Raw genomic sequence first — 17,305 nt, 5'->3', positions numbered from 1 at the left:
GAAGCTGCATTTTCTACTTTTGCTGTTCGTGTCTCTCCCCTTGTGTGTGCATTTGTCCTTGGCCCAGTCTACAATACAGACATACATCGGTATGACTGTGTTGCTCAGGGGAGTGAAAAATCCAACCCCCTGGGTGGCATAGTTATACCAATCTAACCCCCACTGCCCGCCCCATGTAGATAATGCTATGATGATGGGAGAACTTGTCCCGCCTGCACAGTTACCACCTCTTGGGGAGGTGGAGTAACTAAGCCAACAGGAGAAGCTCTTCCTATCAGCATCTTCACTAAAGCGCTAGAACAATGTGACAGCTCTGGTGCAGCTGTGCTGCTGTAGTGTTGTACATGAAAATAAGCCCTTATATCGTTTTCTTGCAAATGGGATCAGACTTTAACAGCAGCCGCAGCAGCTCCACCCCATCTCAACTAACAACTTCTCCTTTCCCCAAAAGGGTCATTATTCCCCACCTAAGAGACTGTCAGACAGTTTTTTTTCCTCTTTCTTTCTTCCTAAAGACTCTCTCCAGCTAAAAGGAAAGGGAACAGCAAGGGATGCTGTTAAAATGAAAGACTTTCTTAATACTTCATTTTTCCAATGCTTTAGCTATTTTCTATATCTTTAATAAAAGGTGAAAAGGAATTTTAATGCTGTGATTGCCATGTGATTGCTAAGCAGGCTGAGCTCTCTGTATACCAAACCCCAAATACTGTTTCATATTGGACATTTTTGCAGTCACATTAACACTATTGACTCTTTAGGCCCATATATTCCATCTAAACTAATATCACTTCATGCTATTATACAGCTTCTCACTGAAGCAGGGAAATGAGCTGTCTGATCCCCCAGTCAAGCAAAGGCACTTTTCTTCCTTGTTCCTGCTAGCTGCATTGTCAGGGAGATGGCTTTCTTCTAGTTCCAGCTTCAGTGACCAGCTGATGGTGCAAGGAGCTGGAGCAGAATATAAAAATAAGGTCTGGCAAGATGGCCAAAATACAATTGGTGTCTGAAGATCTAGGTTTTTAAGCCATGTTCATCACCTTGATATCTGTGTTCTCCTATTCCTAGGGGCAGGGATCTATGTCTCAGTTTCCAAAAAGTTACGATGCTATATAAAATGTATAGTAATTCATTATATATTGCACAAAACTCTCTGAAGATCCAAATTAAATAAGAGTATGTTCCTATCCCAACTATTGGCATATTGGTGTTCCCATCAGTTATAGAGATATGGCATATCAGACTCTCTTACCTTTGCCTCACCCCACTGTCTTTCCCTGTAGAAGGAATAGAGCAGGATTTCTCAAACAGGGGTCGCCACTTGTGTAGGGAAAGCCCCTGGTGGGCCGGGCCAATGTGTTTACCTGCCCTGTCCGCAGGTCTGGCTGACCGCGGCTCCCACTGGCCGCAGATCACTGCTCCAGGCCAATGGGAGCTGCTGGAAGCAGCGGTCAGAAAGTCCCTCAGCCCTTGCCGCTTCCAGCAGCTCCCATTGGCGCTGAGCAGTGATCTGCGGCCAGTGGGAGCCGCGATTGGCCAGACCTGCGGACGGGGCAGGTAAAAACACCGGCCTGGCCCACCAGAGGCCTTCCCTATACAAGCGCTGACACTTGGTTGAGAAACCCTGGAATAGAATAATAAGGAAGGGGTCATACACTTGTTACCAGTCAGCCTCTTTTTATAAAATATTATAAGTAAAAACAAGCAGTGTTCCTGCCAAAACTGCCTAATCTCCCATCTCCATTGAAGAAGTGGGAAAATTCCACTGTTATTTGTCCAATCTATGGGGCTAGGGGGTGGAGCGGGGGAGACAAAGGGAAATTCCATTCTCTTTGTGAATCTGGTAATCTGTTGTACTTACTGTATATAATTTAGCAGAAGTATGACAACTGCAAGGGGACTACATGCCTTTAACCTTCAGCAACCCCAACCTAATTTTTTTTTCTGTTAACTAACAGTTAACATCTTTTTATATGAGAACATAAAAATGGCCACACTGAATCAGACCAATGGTCCATCTAGCCTAGTATCTTTGCTTCCAACAGTGGCCAATGCCAGATGCTTCAAACGGAATGAACAGAACAGGGCAATCATTCAGTAATCCATCCCTGTCATCCAGTCCCTGCATCTGGCAATCAAAGGCTTTTAGTTACAAAGGGTCAAAATTCTGTGGTCTTTACTCAAGCGAGTGCCAAGAATTTGGTACAGATTGCAGCAGAGACCTTTTAGGTGTATTTGAGTGTAATATATTTATTGAAATTGGTGGTATATTGGTACTATCACCAGGCAAATATCTGTGCTGAACAACTACTACGAAGTACATGCCTAAGACAAGCCTTTTATTTTACTTATTAAATTGCTTCCAGAGTATATAATATATATTTTTTAATTGCATCTCTCTTGGGCTCCTAGGTTACATGTCAGGGCTTTAGTGTGCTCAAATATGACACAGCAGATCACAGCAATGATAAAGCAGCAAGTTAAAATGAAATACTGCCTTATAAAAACTAACCCTTTTTTTTAAAATGAACTTGCACAGCTCTAAAATAATTAAATTCAGATCAAACCTCTCCTATCTTGGGTTTTATAACATTTGCAGATGAAAAGATGAGGGGATCATGTGTTATTTTAAGGCTGTAATTTGAAAGCACCCAAAATCATTGTTTAGTCCTCACGTTCATTTGGGACCATACCCTGCCATCACTCTACATGCAACACACTTACTAAACTTGGTGAAAGTTTTACTCCAAAATCAATATCAGGATATTTCTGACAACTTAAGGCCATATCCTGTCATAGTTGCACTCGTAGATCAATTGCAGGACACAGCTTACAGTGAATAAAATGCAAGACAAAGAAGAAAGCATAGTTGTATTCTACTAAATATTTCCCCAGCCTGTAACCAATTGTACAGTAGTAACAGTTTCAGCTGCTGGTTAGAAACTGCTTTAAACAAAGCGCACACTGTAATTACCATATGTTCACAAATGTCAAATCACAATGCATAAAATGCTGTGGGGTGTGATGAGTTACATCAGAGTTTCTCAAACAGGGATCGCTGCTTGTGTAGGGAAAGCCCCTGGCAGGCCGGGCCGGTGCGTTTACCTGCCCTGTCTGCAGATCCGGCCAATCACAGCTCCCACTGGCTGTGGATCACTGCTCCGGGCCAATGGGAGCTGCTGGAAGCAGTGGCCAGTAAGTCCCTTGGCCTGCGCCACTATCGCAGCCCCCATTGGCCCAGAGCAGTGACCCACGGCCAGTGGGAGCTTGATTAGCCAGACCTGCGGATGGGGCAGGTAAACACAGCAGCCCGGCCTGCCAGGGGCTTTCCTTGTACAAGCAGCGACCCCTGTTTGAGAAACCCTCATTTACATCTTCAAACAGTAGAAAGTATTTATGTGCTTAACCAACAAAAACAGGTGAAACATGCTTCGAAAGAAAACTGAACTATTAATTTGGAACTCATAATTGTCTAATTACTGAGATGGTGGGGGGTAAGGGAAGCTGGGACTATATCTAGAGCCATTTTGATGCCAGTGTTGAAGTTCAGAAAGATTAGACAAATACAGTTCTATATTACTACTCTCAATCACATAAGAACTTTCAGTAACTCTACTTACATACCAACAAATGACTCTTATATTCTTCCCCAGAGGAATAACTGTCACATCATCACTGAAGTGGTTTGTTCCATGACTAATTCAAGGTGTCCCAAACAAATGCTGCACAGCTTCTTTATCTTTCTAAACCCCTGAAGTACAGATGTCAAACTGAGAAGAGGAATTATGGCTTGGACTTTTAACCCATTGCTACACAGTCAGAGCTGTGTGAAAGAGTCAGATGACACATTACAGAAAAAAGTGTTCAAAACCAAACCCACTCTACCAGAATAATATCTGTGGGCCTCTCTTAAAAATGTATGCATAGTAAAGGTGCATCTGCTTTTTTAATAGAAAAATATCAAATCCCCACTTCATTCTTATGGAAGAATACACTGTGTGTGTGTGCATGTGTGTACAAGTGTAAGATCTGGGGACTTTAGTACCATGTTTGTTTTTGTATTGTAGAACAACTTTAATGCTACTATTTCGCTATGGTGTACTTGTAATCTTCCTTCAGTGTTGGAGCTATAATTTGGTCTCTAATCAAAAGCATGAATATGTTTAAGTAATAGTTGAGGGGACAGGTTTTTTTGTTTGTTTTTTTCAAATTAAAAAAATGGCTGAGGGGAATTAGCTTAAGTCCACTCCCCTGACCATTAGGGGAGTGAAGTTCTGGAATAGCCTTCCGAGGAAGTAGTAGGGGCAAAAGACTTTCCTGGCTTTAAGACAAAGCTTGATAAGTATATGGAGGGGATGTTATGATAGGATCGTTAATTTGGGCAATTGATCTTGAATTACCACCAGACAGGTCTGCTCAATGGTCTGCGGGGAGATGTTGCATGCGATGGGTACTGAGTTGCTGCGGAGAATTCCTTCTTGGGTGCTAGCTGGTGACTCTTGCCCACATGCTCAGGGTTTAGCTGATCGCCATATTTGGGGTCGGGAAGGAATTTTCCTCCAGGGCAGATTGGCAGGTGCCCTGGAGGTTTTTCGCCTTCCCCTGCAGCGTGGGGCACGGGTCGCTTGCTGGTGGTGTCTCTGCAGCTTGAGGTCTTCAAACCATTTTTGAGGATTTCAATAACTCGGTCCTGGGATAGGGGTTGTTATAAAATTGGATGGGTGGGGTTCTGTGGCCTGCCTTGTGCAGGAGGTCAGACTAGATGATCAGATTGGTCCCTTCTGACCTATGAGTCTATGAGTCTATAAGTCGTGTCACTAATTTAGACAGAGCTACAGCAAAAATAGCTGGACTTTGAAACTTGGCATGATTATGGCCCTTAGTGAAGACTATTGTCCTTGATTAGTTTAAAAACAGTTTTGAAAAGTTGTAAATATTTGAAAATGGCTACTGTGTAAGTACAGTATATTTCTCGTGAAGGTCCCAATCCTGCAGGCTAATCCATGAGGCAAGACCCATCAGAGTTAATAGGGCTCTGTGCAGGTGCAAAGGTCTGTCCATATGAATACCTTGCTTTATCACTGGCCATGACTACAAAAGCATTTTAAAATAAATACAGTGCACTTGCATATATAATCTAATTAAATACTCATTTTTCAGAACTTCTTTACTGACTCTATAACTTCTGAGCCAATCGTCTTCAAATGTGACTTGTTTTGTAGCTCTCACTGAGACTCAAAAAATAAAGCAATGTCAAGACAACAGATCTGAAACTTTAAAATCAGCAAAATGAGTTTGTCTTAAAGCAAAGTTGAAAAACCTGCATATTTAGAATGACAGTAGGCTTTAAGGTCTGAGTCTATCTAAAAAAATTTGTCCCATGACTTGCTGATTTTAAATGCGCTGAACTTTGAAACACACAAACTGATTTTCTTCAAACTTGACTTCATGTTTAACTATATTGCTGTCTATCATGTGGTATCTATAAATGACACTTACAATGAAGATAATTAGTCACACTTATCCTGAATTGGGAAGATCTTCAACAAAATCAGAGCCCCATCACTCCTTGAGCAACTTTCAGCTCTTCCATGCGGTCTTCCTGCCAGGGCCGGCTCTACCGTTTTTGCCACCCCAAGCCAAAAAAAAAAAAAAAAAAAAAAAAAAGCCTTGTAGGCTCTAAAGTTTTACATTATTTTGTTTTTATATGCAATTATGTAACAAAAAAATCAAGAATAGATGGAATGTCGCCCCTTAGAATGTGCCACCCAGGCATGTGCTTCCTCCGCTGGCCCTTGAAGCGGGCCCTGCTTCCTGCTCTATGCCATATTGTTCCTACAATATGCCATATTGTTCCTACAAATATGTTTGGTGGTGGTCTTTTTTTGGAGGAGTGGGTTTTGGCTGAAGTCAACAGTGTGATACTGTTGCAAAAAAAGCAAACGTGATTCTGGGATGCATTAACAGGTGTGTTGTAAATAAGACACAAGAAGTCATTCTTCCGCTTTACTCTGCGCTGGTTAGGCCTCAACTGGAGTATTGTGTCCAGTTCTGGGCACCGCATTTCAAGAAAGATGTGGAGAAATTGGAGAGGGTCCAGAGAAGAGCAACAAGAATGATTAAAGGTCTTGAGAACATGACCTATGAAGGAAGGCTGAAGGAATTGGGTTTGTTTAGTTTGGAAAAGAGAAGACTGAGAGGGGACATGATAGCACTTTTCAGGTATCTAAAAGGGTGTCATCAGGAGGAGGGAGAAAACTTGTTCACCTTAGCCTCCAATGATAGAACAAGAAGCAATGGGCTTAAACTGCAGCAAGGGAGATTTAGGTTGGACATTAGGAAAAAGTTCCAAACTGTCAGGGTAGTTAAACACTGGAATAGATTGCGTAGGGAAGTTGTGGAATCTCCATCTCTGGAGATATTTAAGAGTAGGTTAGATAAATGTCTATCAGGGATGGTCTAGACAGTATTTGGTCCTGCCATGATGGCAGGGGACTGGACTCGATGACCTCTCGAGGTCCCTTCCAGTCCTAGAGTCTATGAGTCTATGAGTCTAAGTTATACTGGCATCATAAGCCTGAGTTTACTCTAGCTCACAGACTTTAAGGGACCACAAGTTGTCTTAGATCCACATGTGAACAGAAAACAGTGCATACAGTGACCAGATGTCCCGATTTTAGGGTCTTTTTCTTATATAGGCTCCTATTACTCTGCACTCCCATCTCAATTTTTCACACTCGCTCTCTGGTCACCCTAACAATGCATTACATTGTATTGTGTTCTATTGTGAAACATTATGTGACATTGTAATTTGGCGGCATTAGCACACATACACAGAAGATGGAAAAAGTTTATAAGTAAGGTTGTGCACTCAACTTGAACTTTCACATCACCTGAGTTTTGGGTGTCTTACTGTGCATCACTGACGTTAAACTAACTGTTTTTTCCTCAATTAATTTATTATTCTGTTAATATGTTATTTTTTATTGAGCACATTTCACACTGTGGCAAGTAGCAAATATATAAAAATTATCATCATTCAGCCACTGTAAGCATAAAGTTTTTTTTCCCCCAAAGAAATAAAGTTCTGTTGTAGTCACTATTGAAGTAATTGCATAAAGCTTCAGTTAACAACAGGACATACTTTCTCATTAACTTTCAACATGGAGAAGACTATATTGAGCTGCCTAATGCCCATCTTGTGATTAAACAGATTACAAACTCCCAGCTAATAGTCCAATTTTCTTTTTTAAACATAAACTTTCACCAGTAGTTTTCCTGTTGGCTAAACAGGGAAATGAATTTTACTAAGACACTACTTGAATTCATCACACCCAGCACTAGATTTTTGTGCACTGCAATGAGTGTGAACACATGGTAATTACACTGTGGGTAAAAGTTACAAAAGTATCTAAGTGACTCAGCAGTCCGAGTCCCATTTGAAAAGTGATTTAGGTATAGAAGTGCTTTATATCCTGGGTTCCTTCTTTTAAGAACAATCAACAGCTACCAGTTGCAATTGTGGTAGTTGCTGAATGAAGATGACACAAAAATCAAGCATCTTTTCTTAATATTTACTTCTTATTGCTCCTGGTCCTGCATTCCCTCAGCTCACAGAAATTCCACCGAAGTAAACTGGACTTCCGCATGTTGCAGGCTTGCAAGGTAAGGCCCAATGTTGAGGGGGGAAAAGAATTATCCATTCATGATCTTACAGAATAGATGACTAAATTAAGTCCACCATGTTTTTAATTCCTGTAAACATGAAAGTATCAATATCTATGGGGAGACAGGAGAGGTGGGGGGATTGGAGTGTTAAGAGAAGAGGAGACAACCACCACTTTTTAAACTAAGAATAAAGAACCAATATTTCAAAATGATTGCAACACACCTTAAAGCTGGGGGGAATTTAGCTGGCTGGACAAATGAAGGGAACAGTGCTTTATGGCTGCAGGAAGGAAGGGAGAGAGGTCAAACTGATGCAAAAGGGGACAAAGGGCCAGCATGGCAATATAACTCATTCCTGGGAATCGGATGGGTGGAAGAGTTTAAAAGGGCAGTCTGGTGTGGTGAAGCCCCTTTTACAGGGAGCAGGCAGCACCCACCTTCCCTCCCCTTTCGGTGGTAAAATACCAGATTTAGTTAAGACCTGCTGTGGGCATTGCTTTAGCTCCTTTTTATGGAGGGCTGGGAAGGAATTTTTCCAGCAACACCACATTGCCAGTTTGGCTTGTGTGCCTTAAATGCATGTGTAAAGTAACAAATATTTTAGGGTTGTTTCAGTAGTCATGTGTTTTGTGAAAAGAAAAAAAAACTATTTATGAAAAAATTATTTATTGTAGTTTACCACTGCAGTTTTCAGTGGAGCAACTAGGGTGCTGATTTTCATTTTAGTTTACAGGACTTATAGTTTGTGATTACTAAATGGTCATTCTAAGGATCTATTACTCTCTAGAAGTATGGAGTACAGTGTGTGTAATTTTGATCAGTTTAATGCCTAGTTCCTCATATTTTAATAAGAATTGTATTTATCTAAACTAGATTTATAGTTATACACCCATTAACTATGATACATAAGGAGTATTATAAAAGGTAAAAGAGTTGAGGAAAGTTATAACCGTGTGGATATATTGTAAGATCTCAGAGATCAGGATAACAATTGTTACTGACATTTAAGAACCGGCATTTATGAAAGTAGAATGAGTTTAAGAAGTTTGAGCACACTTACGTATTTTGCTAGTGGATGAAGGCAGTACGCTTATTCACTTCTCTAGTGGATGGAGGGATCCCATTCAGGGTCACATACAACTGGTCTTGAGATCCATGGAGCATAAAGGCTACTCAGTTCCTGGCTAGCACAACTAGCAGCCCTAGCCACCCATTAAAGAGACAAGACCCGGCCCTCATATGCACTCATCATGTACAGACCAGCAAAGCAGGCCAAACTGAAGGGAAGTGCTTGTTACAGCCCAGAGGATGTGTTCCCTGGTAGCTTCAGGAAACCTTGAGCCTGCGACTCACTGCCTCCTGCAGTTCCTTATTGAGTCGTGTACCTCAACACAGCTCCAAACTCAAGGCTGTCTCTTCAATGCTAAACTGTCACAGAATTTTTGTCTGGATAAAGACTATAGGTTGGAGCCCAACGTAAATATACAAGTAGTAAAACCAATCCTCAGCTTCTATAATTATATACTCCGTGGAGCACAAATGATTATTTTAACTTAAGTTGCCAAACTGAGGACTAGCAATTGCATGTGATTGTGACTTCCACCCCCGCACCTTGCTCTTCTCTCTACTCCTCCCCCAAATGAATTTTGTCTACTTCAACTAATTTAGTAGCAACACAAGAGCCGGGCAAAATAAACGACTCATGGATTTTAGATTGAAGGAAGGATGCTGCTGATTACAGGTGTTCCAGATCATTGCAGGAAGTTTAACAAATCTGATTTTATTATTATGCTTTTTTTAATCATTAGGAGGCAGAGAACTTCCCCCTTTAAGCTGCACCCACTGCAATCCTGGAAGGAACAAACCTGCAGTAGCTAATGTTAGCTTTCTTCTTCCATAGATTTCAGTATTACTTTTTTATATCCTTTGTTTTCTTAATTGTCTCAACTTTCAGATTTCTACATGACCTTCCCGCCTGTCATTTAATCCTTTTTATTATGTAACCTACATATATTTTACTGTCCCTGGAGGTCCAAACTAGGCACATTTTTGGAAAAGTTTCTCATCACTGCTAATCTAAATTCTGCTTAGATTAACAATGTTAATGTTAACAAATTTGGGAACACTAGTGTACCTGGCCCATTTGTTTCTCATTGCATTTTCAGCATAGAGTCATTTAGGATGTTTATTGACAGTGCTAAAAATGGCGTGAGAAACCAACAGGTCATCTACAGTGCAGTGATACCAATGTTAGCAACACTGGTGGAACTGAAATGGTGCTAGCAACCATTGCGCAAGTTGAAGGGTATATAGGCTAAGCAGATCTAGATCACCAGGCTGTAAAAACTCCAGGAGCAGATCTACAGTCTCAAGGTTGCTAGTGGAGCTGCACTGGTGCTATAGCCACAGTGAGAGATTTTCAGAAAAGTTAACTTCAGACCAAGCCTCTACGGCTGAGTTTCTCCACCTGTAAAATAGGGGAAAATAAGATTCCCATCTACCTGGGGAAGCTTAATTCAATAATGCTTGTAAAGGCCTTTGAGAATTTCAGGTGGAAGATGTTATAGAGGTAGAAAATGTTAAACCTAGGGCTGTCAAGCAATTTAAAAAATTAATCATGATTAATCAGATTGTTAAGTAATAATAGAAAACCATTTGTTTAAATATTTTGGGATGTTTTTTACATTTTCAAATATTTTGATTTCAATTACAACACAGAATACAAAGTGTACAGTGTGAACTTTATATTTATTTTTATTAGAAATATTTGCATTGTAAAACACAAAAGAAATAGTATTTTTCAGTTCACCTAATGCAACTACTGAAGTGCAATCTCTTTATCATGGAAGTTTAACTTACGAATGTAGAATTACTTACAAAAAACCTGCATTCATAAGTAAAACAATATAAATTTTAAAGCCCAGAAAGTTCACTCAGTCCTATTTCTTGTATAGCCAATCACTCAGACAAACAAGTTTGTTTAGATTTGCAGGAGATAATGCTGCTCACTTCTTGCTTACAATGTCATCTGAAAGTGAGAACGGGCCTTTGTGTTACCAGTGTTGCAAGATATTTACGAGCCAGATGGCTAAAGATTCATATGCCCCTTCATGCTTTGAACACCATTCCAGAGGACACGTCCATTCTGATGACAGGTTCTGCTAGATAACGATCCAAAGCAGTGCAGACCGACGCATGTTCATTTTCATCATCTGAGTCAGATGCCATCAGTAGAAGGTTGATTTTCGTTTTTTGGTGTTTCAGGTTCGGTAGTTTCTGTAGAATGCTGCTCTTTTAAGACTTCTGAAAACATGTGCCACACTTCGCCCCACTCAGATTTTGGACGGCACTTCAGATTCTTAAACTTTGGGCCGAGTGCTGCAGCTATCTTTAGAAATCTCACATTGGTACCTTCTTTGTGTTTTGTCAAATCTGCTGTGAAAGTGTTCTTAAAATGAACAACATGTGCCGGGTCATCATCCAAGATCGCTATAACATGAAATATATGGCAGAATGCAGGTAAAACATCAGGAAACATACAATTCTCCCCAAAGGAGTTCAGTCATCAATTTAATTAATGTTTTTTTTTTTTTTTTTAAATGAGCATCGTCAGCATGGAAGCATGTCTTCTTGAATGGTGGCAGAAGCATGAAGGGGCATAACAATGTTTAGCATATCTGGCATATAAATATCTTTCAATGCCGGCTACAATAGTGTCATGTGAACATCTGTTCTTACTTTCAGGTGATATTGTAAATAAGAAGCGGGCAGCATTATCTCCTGTAAATTTAAACAAACTTGTTTGAGCGATTGGCTATACAAGAAGTAGGACTGAGTGGTCTTGTAGGCTCTAAAGTTTTACATTATTTTGTTTTTAATGCAATTATGTAACAAAAAATCTACATTTGTAAGTTTCACTTTCACGATTAACAGTTTGCACTACAGTAATACATTGAGGTGATTTAAAAGATACTATTTCTTTTCTTTATTATTTTTACAGTGCAAATATTTAGAATCAAAATAATAATATAAAGTGAGCACTGTACATTTTGTATTCTGTGTTGTAATAGAAATCAATATATTTGAAAATGTAGAAGAACATCCACAAATGTTTAATATATTTCAATTAGTATTCTATTGTTTAATAATGTGATTAAAACTGCGATTAACTATTAATTTTTTAAATCATGATTAATTTTTATGAGTTAATCGCATGAGTTAACTGCAATTAATCAACAACCTGAGTAAAACACTTTTATCATCCTCTCAAATGAAATGTTATGAATTACGATGGAGTCCTGGTTCCAGGAAATCAAAGACTTGTATTTATTTGTATTAGTATTTCTAAATATATGCCAGTTCTATGCATTTATGGGTAATAATGGTAATTTCAGTAAATGTAAGTGATACAGCCGGTCAAAACATTTTTCCACTTGAAAACAATTTCATCAAAATATTTTGTGATAATGTATTCATTTTTATGACATTTTCAATGGGAAAAAAGTAAATAAATCATTGAAACATTTTGTTTTGATAAGGAAAAATGTTTCTTTTAACTAGTTTTTATTCAGTTTGTTTCAATGTTTATATTATATTAAAACTTTTAATATTCTAAATTATATTTATTATATATGATATGAACATATATTGTATTTAATATTTTAATGCAAAGTAAAATCAAAAAACAAACAAACAATTTCACTGTTCCAAATCAATTTCGGGGGAATTTTTGTTGCACAAGAAATTTTGAAATTTCAGCTCCCCTCCTCAATTTGGAACAAAATAAAATTGTAATTTTGGACTTTCCCACAGAACAGAAATGCCAATTTCCATTTAGCTCTAGTGAATAGGAGTATTCATGTTAATTATTAAGTGGCTCTATGGATTGAATTAATTAGTTATGATATGGGTTGATGGTAAGCAGGAGTATTGTACAGCTATCATGAGAGGGTATGTAGCAAAGAGAAGCTAATAGATACAACAGAAATGTGGCCAACACAAGTATAGAAACAAGAGGAAATTAATATATGTATTTGGGCCATGCAAAATTATTTGAAGGATTCTGACTCCCAGTTCTGTATCTCCTTCCTGCCATCCTAGCTGCTGGTATAAGGTATCTTGCTCAGTGCTGGTAAATGACAAAGTGATGGATAAAAGGAAATTAGCTGAGGTTCAGTCCAGTCAAGACTGAAATGATGGTAGATCAAAGAAAACAATTGGAAAACTTGTGCAAAATTATGTCATCCCTGTCAATTGAAAGTGTTTGTCTGCCCCTTACCAATTGAGTTCACAATTTTGAAGCGTTAATTCCACACTTGCTTTTCAATGATCACAGAGGAGAACGGAATAATGTGGCTTTTTTTTTTTTTTTTTTTTTTTACATCTGTACTTGGACAGGGAGTTAAAGTTTCTCTCTCTGATATGGACCTTGCTAATGTGATTCACAGCATTGCTGATTTTTACAATGTGTTCTACATAGGGCTACCTTAAATCTGTTCATAAATCATGGTGTGGAATGCACAGTGATTTATCAAGATACTATGAGCATATGATATTAGTGTACCATGATCTACATTGACCTTTTGGTTTCCAGGTTGATTTCCAGGTGTTGCCTTTAATTTATAAAGCTCTATGTGGCTTGAAACCTGCCTGCATTAGGAAGCATATTTCTCCTTGTGTGCTGCCGCCACAGATTGAAATCAGTGGGGCACCTGACTTGAACCTTCTTAGATTAACATAGAGAGGGCTGTTGCTGGCAGGGTATTCTCTGTGAGACCTCTCAAATTTGGAATACTCTTCCCGCCCTTGGTCTGAAATCATTTACATGTCCTGACTTTCAGGAAATACTGTAAATTATGGTGATATAATTTTGGCCTAAAAAATAAACCCTGACTAAGAGGCCATAGAGAGAAAAGATTTTAAAGAGCCTGACAAATAGCAGCAAATCTACTTCAGGCATTTGACTGACAAAGCATTTCACTGTCATCAGTTGACAGAATGAAGGTTATGACAAACCTGCTTAGAATTGCTCTCCAGCTTCTGTACAAGCCTATCCCAACGCTGGGCAAAGTTTTCCAGCCGACCGTCCAGCTTTTGAGCCACTGCTTTATTCTTTACTGCTGACAGGAGGTCCTGCATGAGCGAGCTCAGCTTACCCATTGTTTGTCTCTTCATTTCTAGATCTCCTTTTAGGATCTGTTAAAAAACAGAAATCGTTCAGACAACATGCTGCTAACTCAGGAGAGATCCATGTGGAATTGAATATGGATAAGAATAGTTCATATAAATTCCCATTTTCAAGATTCTTGTTATCACAAAAGTTACTGGTAAGACTGACACAGTGGAATGAACACATTATAGTTTACAAGGCAATAAAAGATGACAGATGGTGCAGGTCCAGACATCATAGAATGTCTGAAGTGGTGTTATAAGTCACAAAACCAAAGGCTGTGTGACTTTACCTACCCTAAAAGTGCATCAATGTTAACAAATATAGAAACTAGAAAACAGTATTTTTAAAGTTTTGCTATACTTTGTGTCATACTGGCCAGGAAATAATTTCATTTCGGGGGGTGGAGGGGGGAGAGAGGAGACAAATGAGGTTTTGGAAAACATTTCATCCTGACCCAGGACAAACAGCCAAAACCTTGAAATTTTTCATGGAAGTGAAATACTGCTGAATACTCTGAAACGTTCTCTTCTGCAGGGAAGTTTTAAACAATGTATACTCCTACTGGACATTCAGGCTCCCATGGAAACTTGCCTGAGCTCCATTAGGAATTTCAATAAAATGTGCCACATTCCCGTGGGATCTTTCCATTTCTATGAACTGACATGTTCTGATGGAAAAAATGTTCAACTAGAAAATTTCTAGTTATCTATACTCATTATATTTCTACTGAAATTTACCCGGTAACAGAGTCATTGCTCACACACTGTACTCAACAGCACCAAATTCTGAAATACTTACTCAGTTACATAGTACCCTATTCCAGGAGTGTTCCCATTGAGTTCAAAAGGATTAATCCTAGGCCTGGTGTACACTACAGGGTTAGGTCAAATTTAGCCATGTTAGGTCGATTTAAAAAATGAATGCATCCACACAAGCAACTCCATTCCGTCGACCTAAAGGGCTCTTAACATCGACTTCTGTACTCCTCCCTGGCAAGGGGAGTAGTGCTAAAATTGACTTTGCTGGGTCAAATTTGGGGTAGTGAGGATGCAAATCGATGGTATTGGGGTCCAGGAGCTATCCCAGAGTGCTCCATTGTGACCGCCCAGGACAGCACTTTGAATTCCGATGCACTAGCCAGGTACACAGGAAAAGCTCCGGGAACTCTTGAATTTCATTTCCTGTTTGGTCAGCGTGGCAAACTCAGCAGCACAGCTGACCATGCAGCCCCCCCAGAATCGCAGAGCACAGAATGTTTCTATGCTCCCCTATCATCTCTGTCCCTGAGATTATCACAGATTAGAAGGTGAAAAAAACCCACACTCGCAATGACATGTTTTCTGAGCTCATGCAGTCCTCCCACATTGATAGGGCACAGCTTAATGCACGGAGACAGTCAGTGGCAGAGGCCAGGAAAGGACATGATGAAGCGTCTGTTGGGAGAGCAAACGGACATGATGATGAAGTGTCTGTTGGAGATGCAGGAAAGTCAAGAAGAGCACAGACCCTCGCTGCATCCACTGTATAACCGTCTACCCTCATCCCCATGTTCCATAGCCTCCTCACCCAGATGCCCAAGAACGCGGGGGATGGTGGTGGATGAGAGGAGGCTGGGCACCCAGCCACTCCACAACAGAAGGCTGTCATTCAAACAATTTGATTTTTAGTGTGGCTACAATAAGCAATGTGGCCTTATCCTTCCCTCCTCTCCCACCTCACCCGACGTACCTTGTCCTTTATCTCATTTTTTTAATTAATAAAGAAAGAATGCTTGGTTTCAAAATAATAGTTACTTTATTTTAAAAGAGGGAGGGTGGTTGGCTTACAGGGAATTAAATCAACAAAGGGGGCAGGTTTGCATCAAGGAGAAACACAATTGTCACACTGAAGCCTGGCCAGTCACAAAAATGGTTTTCAAAACCTCTCTGATGTGCAATACGCCTTGCTGTGCTCTTCTAATCGCCCTGGTGTCTGGCACAAAACGATTGTCTGCCGTTGCTTTCACAGAGGGAGAGGCACCTGATGAAATGTACCCCAAACCACCCATGACAATGTTTTATGTCTTATCAGGCATTGGGAGCTTAACCCAGAATTCCAATGGGCAGCGGAGACTGCGGGAACTGTGGGATAGCTACTCACAGTGCACCGCTCCATAAGTCAATGCTAGACATGGTAGTGAGGATGCACTTAGTGTGGACATACACAATTGACTGTATAAAATCGATTTCTAAAAATTGACTTAATTTCATAGTGTAGATATACCCTTAGTGTAAGCACAAGTAGGGATTTCACAATCTGGCTTCACATATCTTCCTGAAACATATTAGCACTCACGGAAATAAGCCACAATATATAGCCACCTAATGGAAAGGAATACTTACTAACTTTTATAAAAAGCGTCCAATTTGTTATTCCATTCAGAACTTCACAAATACTTATGTTAGACACAGTAAATACCAGAGTCTGTATTAACAGCTTTCTCATAAAATCATGACAGTAGGTGACATGGCACCAGGTCTGAAACAAAGGATAGCCTACACAGACAGCAACATAGTGCCTTGGATTGTCTGGGAGGCTTTGCCTGACACTACCCGACAGGTGCACATCAGTAGCAGAAGCTGGACTGTGATCCACCATAAAAATATGGCTCCTGATCATTGCCATTGAAAGGAGAACCAGCACTCACATGCGATAACAACTGAGACTATGGAGCACCGTTAATGTGGCTATACCTGTGCAGAGTTTCCTCACCCCCATTATTAATATACTTCCTCCAGCTAGTTATTAGGTTTAGATGTTTTTCTTTGTTAAAATCCAACTGCAACTCCCTTTTTTTTTGGTTCAGGTAATAAGTTGCTGCTGTAAAACATATTTGTAATTATTTACCTATTGAAAGGATGAGTCAGGCAAGAAATCCAGGACTTTGAGATGATTGTTTATGTATGTCTGATTATATAGTTGTCACTGCTTATGAATATTCTTATTAGGCTGAATCCATTTTTAGAGATTCAAATATATTTTAATGGAATACTTATCATAGGGACAAATTATACATTATTATTAATCATAATATCTTCTTATATAGCACTGTAGCAAGGCAGTGTGGTCCTCTGCCGCCCTGGAGACGGACGAGCCCCTCTGGACACCAAAGTGGGCGGAACCAGAGAATCCTGCACTCGACCCGCCAGAGGTCAAGGCGCAGGACAGAAAGTATAAAAGCCCAACCTCAGAGCTCACTGGAGGAACAGCCTCTGGAGAGGCCAGATGTCTGTGGCCTAGCTGTGAGACCCTGGCAACTGGAGGCAGACCCGAAGACTGGCCCTCCCAACCAATGCCTTACGCAGACCAGCGCCCGGAGGAGCTGTCAAGCCTGCCCCTCGCCAGTTACCCAAAGGAGCTGTCAAGCCTGCCCTTCACCTGAGGAGCCCATGGTGCTTGACCCCTGCTAGGACACCGTCCGGACCCAGG

The 17,305-nt window shown here is 40.1% G+C and overlaps 1 protein-coding gene across 11 annotated transcripts in view; it reads right to left on the bottom strand.

The window, feature by feature from the left end:
- Positions 1–17,305, bottom strand: part of DMD (dystrophin) — a 2,125,007-nt gene that overhangs the window by 1,287,887 nt on the left and 819,815 nt on the right. For all 11 annotated transcript variants that reach the window (XM_050936430.1, XM_050936437.1, XM_050936440.1 and 8 more), the window contains one exon: positions 13,681–13,860. In XM_050936430.1, the coding sequence (XP_050792387.1) occupies positions 13,681–13,860 (180 nt within the window). The remainder of the gene's footprint in view (positions 1–13,680; positions 13,861–17,305) is intronic.

Source organism: Gopherus flavomarginatus, chromosome 1 (genome assembly GCF_025201925.1).
Source record: "Gopherus flavomarginatus isolate rGopFla2 chromosome 1, rGopFla2.mat.asm, whole genome shotgun sequence".
Taxonomy (NCBI): Eukaryota; Metazoa; Chordata; order Testudines; family Testudinidae; genus Gopherus; species Gopherus flavomarginatus.
The sequence above is the reverse complement of the archived record's forward strand: the minus strand, read 5'-3'. Positions and strand labels throughout refer to the sequence as shown.